We start from the raw sequence: 2,500 nt of genomic DNA, 5'->3' as shown, positions 1-2,500 counted from the left end.
AAAATAAGACTTCCTGGCCCTATATTGTATTTTATAACATATTTAGGATATTTCAAGCCCGATCCAATGTCATATATTTTTTTTATTTCTTGGTCTAAAAATTTTGGACTGCAAATTCTATAATCTCTTAAAAAATTGGGTGAAAAACATTAATATGATGTGCAGAATAGAAATGGACATATGACAAAACATTGGTTGCTTTCCTAAAAATGTCAAACCTAAAACATCTATCTTTTCTAATAATAGAAACATCTAGAAAAGGGTAATTTGCTAGCTTGTTATACCTCAGTTTTAAATTTAATAGAAGGCACTAAGTCATTTAATTTAATAAGAACATTTTCCAAATTAATATCAGTGAGCCAAATACACAAAATGGTATCGACATAACAATACCAGATGACTTTACGGGGGAGAATACATGGTAACAACTCTCTTTCAAAGAACTCCATATACAAATGTTTAAAACTGGGGATAAGGAGTTCCTCATCGTCCTACCAATTTTTTAACATAAAATTTATCATTAAAAACAAATTTAGAGTTAACCACCCAAAGTTTAATCAAAATTATAATAATGTCTAGAGGTAATGGTAAGTTGTGTGAATAAACTTCTTTTCTTAGAAACTGAAGCATATAAAAAACGGGAACAAATGTAAATAAAGAATTAATGTCAAAGCTAGCTAACTTGAAATCATGAGTAAGGTCTTGACTGTTAAGTTTGCTGATTAAATCTTTATTGTTTTTAATGTGAGAATGAGAAATAGATCCAACAAGGAGGTTCAGAATGGACACTAGGCATTTTGATCATTTATAAGAAATGAAACCGGTAGAGCTGATTATTGACCTAATAGGATTATCAGGTTTATGGGTTTTAATCAACCCGTGCAAATATGGTAAGGAAGGTGACAAGGTAGAAGACTGGTCAATGAGTAAGCCATTCCCTTTCAAATCCTTTTCAATATTCTTTCTAAAATCTGAATCAACTGACTTAGTGGATTTGGAGTTTAGAATACGTGACTTCATCATTCAACAAAATTTCCATGTTGTAAACATGATTTACTCTTAAAAAAAAAATACTTTTGTCAGCTTTAGTGATGTGTAAATCTTTATAATTTTCCTATTCTTTGTAAGCTAGTGAGAAACGTCTGGGGCGATTTGGGATACTAGAAGCTGTTAGTGAACTGTATATGAGTCCTTTACAAATATTAAAATCTTGTACGGAACATCACCGTAATTTTCCAAATTGCAAAATCCTTTGGCTACATCCACATAATCAAAGCTGAGACCATAACCTAAAGCACACTTCACATCACTCCTTAAAGGTTTGTCTGATTGATTGATCATAAAGTTAGAGTTGGCATGTTTGCTCCAATCACTATTTTCAATAAGATTGGCAAGCTTCTTTTTAAGTTTATGGCCAAGCTTCTTGCAAACTCTTCTCATCTTACCGTAACAATAATCAAGAAGTTTAGGTTTCCATATTTCATGGATGCCTTAATGGAAACTTTGTCTCGCTGATTGGCTGATCTTGAAGAGTTCTCGGACTTCAAACCTAGTGATGTCTGTGTTTCTGCAAGATAATTTGATGAAATTCCTCAAATGGTCTGTTACACAATTTCAACAATCGATAGTTGCCAAGTATGACTTGCTCTTAGAGACAATCCATTAAAAACTTAAGACGAAGTCTCATCTTATGTGACTTGATGAGGGAAGAACAGAACGTAGGAACAATGGGAGAAACTCCAGGAATCCTATCGATCGTTGAAATTGTGTAACAGACCATTTATATATAATGTGTGTGTGTGTGTGTGTGTGTGTGTGTGTGTGTGTGTGTGTGTGTGTGTGTGTGTGTGTGTGTGTGTGTGTGTGTGTGTGTGTGTGTGTGTGTGTGTGTGTGTGTGTGTGTGTGTGTGTGTGTGTGTGTGTGTGTGTGTGTGTGTGTGTGTGTTTATGTGTGTGTGTGGTGTCTGTGTGTTTATGTGTGTGTGTGGTGTCTGTGTGAGTGTGAGGTGTGTGTGTGTTTGTGGTGTGTGAGATGTATGTGTGTGTGTGTGTGTGTGTGTGTGTGTGTGTGTGTGTGTGTGTGTGTGTGTGTGTGTGTGTGTGTGTGTGTGTGTGAGGTGTGTGTGTTTGTGTGTGTTCGAAAAAAGATGGAGGCCAGGATCCATGACAAAAAAGTGAAAAACATCAGGGTCAAAAACAGGTAATTTAATACCGACGATTCGAATTCTGTCCGGGTATTTTCTTCAGGGGTTACAATGGAGAGGCAGTTAATGTTCCTTCATATACAAAAGGCAATACATGTGGTGCACTCAGCGAGGTCATTATGCGGGATGTTTACAGTCTACCGTCACAATTACCCAAGTAACCAAATGTCTGGGATTTTGTGCCGGCGTGGGTGTGGATGAAAATTCCCTCTCCGTTTCTGGTTATAACCTTTTTGTTCTCACCTACTGTCGAGTGTCTGTTCCGAATCTTTCCCTTGCCCCTCAAAAAAGGAGGT

The 2,500-nt window shown here is 36.3% G+C and overlaps 2 protein-coding genes across 4 annotated transcripts in view; one reads left to right on the top strand and one right to left on the bottom strand.

The window, feature by feature from the left end:
* The window catches only part of LOC143021941 (uncharacterized), a 759,783-nt gene that overhangs the window by 98,608 nt on the left and 658,675 nt on the right, over positions 1-2,500 (top strand). The gene's annotated exons all lie outside the window — the stretch shown is intronic.
* Positions 1,492-2,500, bottom strand: part of LOC143022047 (uncharacterized) — a 1,982-nt gene continuing 973 nt past the window's right edge. The window contains exon 3 of the mRNA XM_076179983.1: positions 1,492-1,567. Within this exon, the coding sequence (XP_076036098.1) occupies positions 1,492-1,567 (76 nt within the window). The remainder of the gene's footprint in view (positions 1,568-2,500) is intronic.

The sequence above is a fragment of the Oratosquilla oratoria genome, chromosome 43, assembly GCF_046742065.1.
Source record: "Oratosquilla oratoria isolate Oo_2021 chromosome 43, ASM4674206v1, whole genome shotgun sequence".
In the NCBI taxonomy this organism is placed as follows: Eukaryota; Metazoa; Arthropoda; class Malacostraca; order Stomatopoda; family Squillidae; genus Oratosquilla; species Oratosquilla oratoria.
The sequence above is the reverse complement of the archived record's forward strand: the minus strand, read 5'-3'. Positions and strand labels throughout refer to the sequence as shown.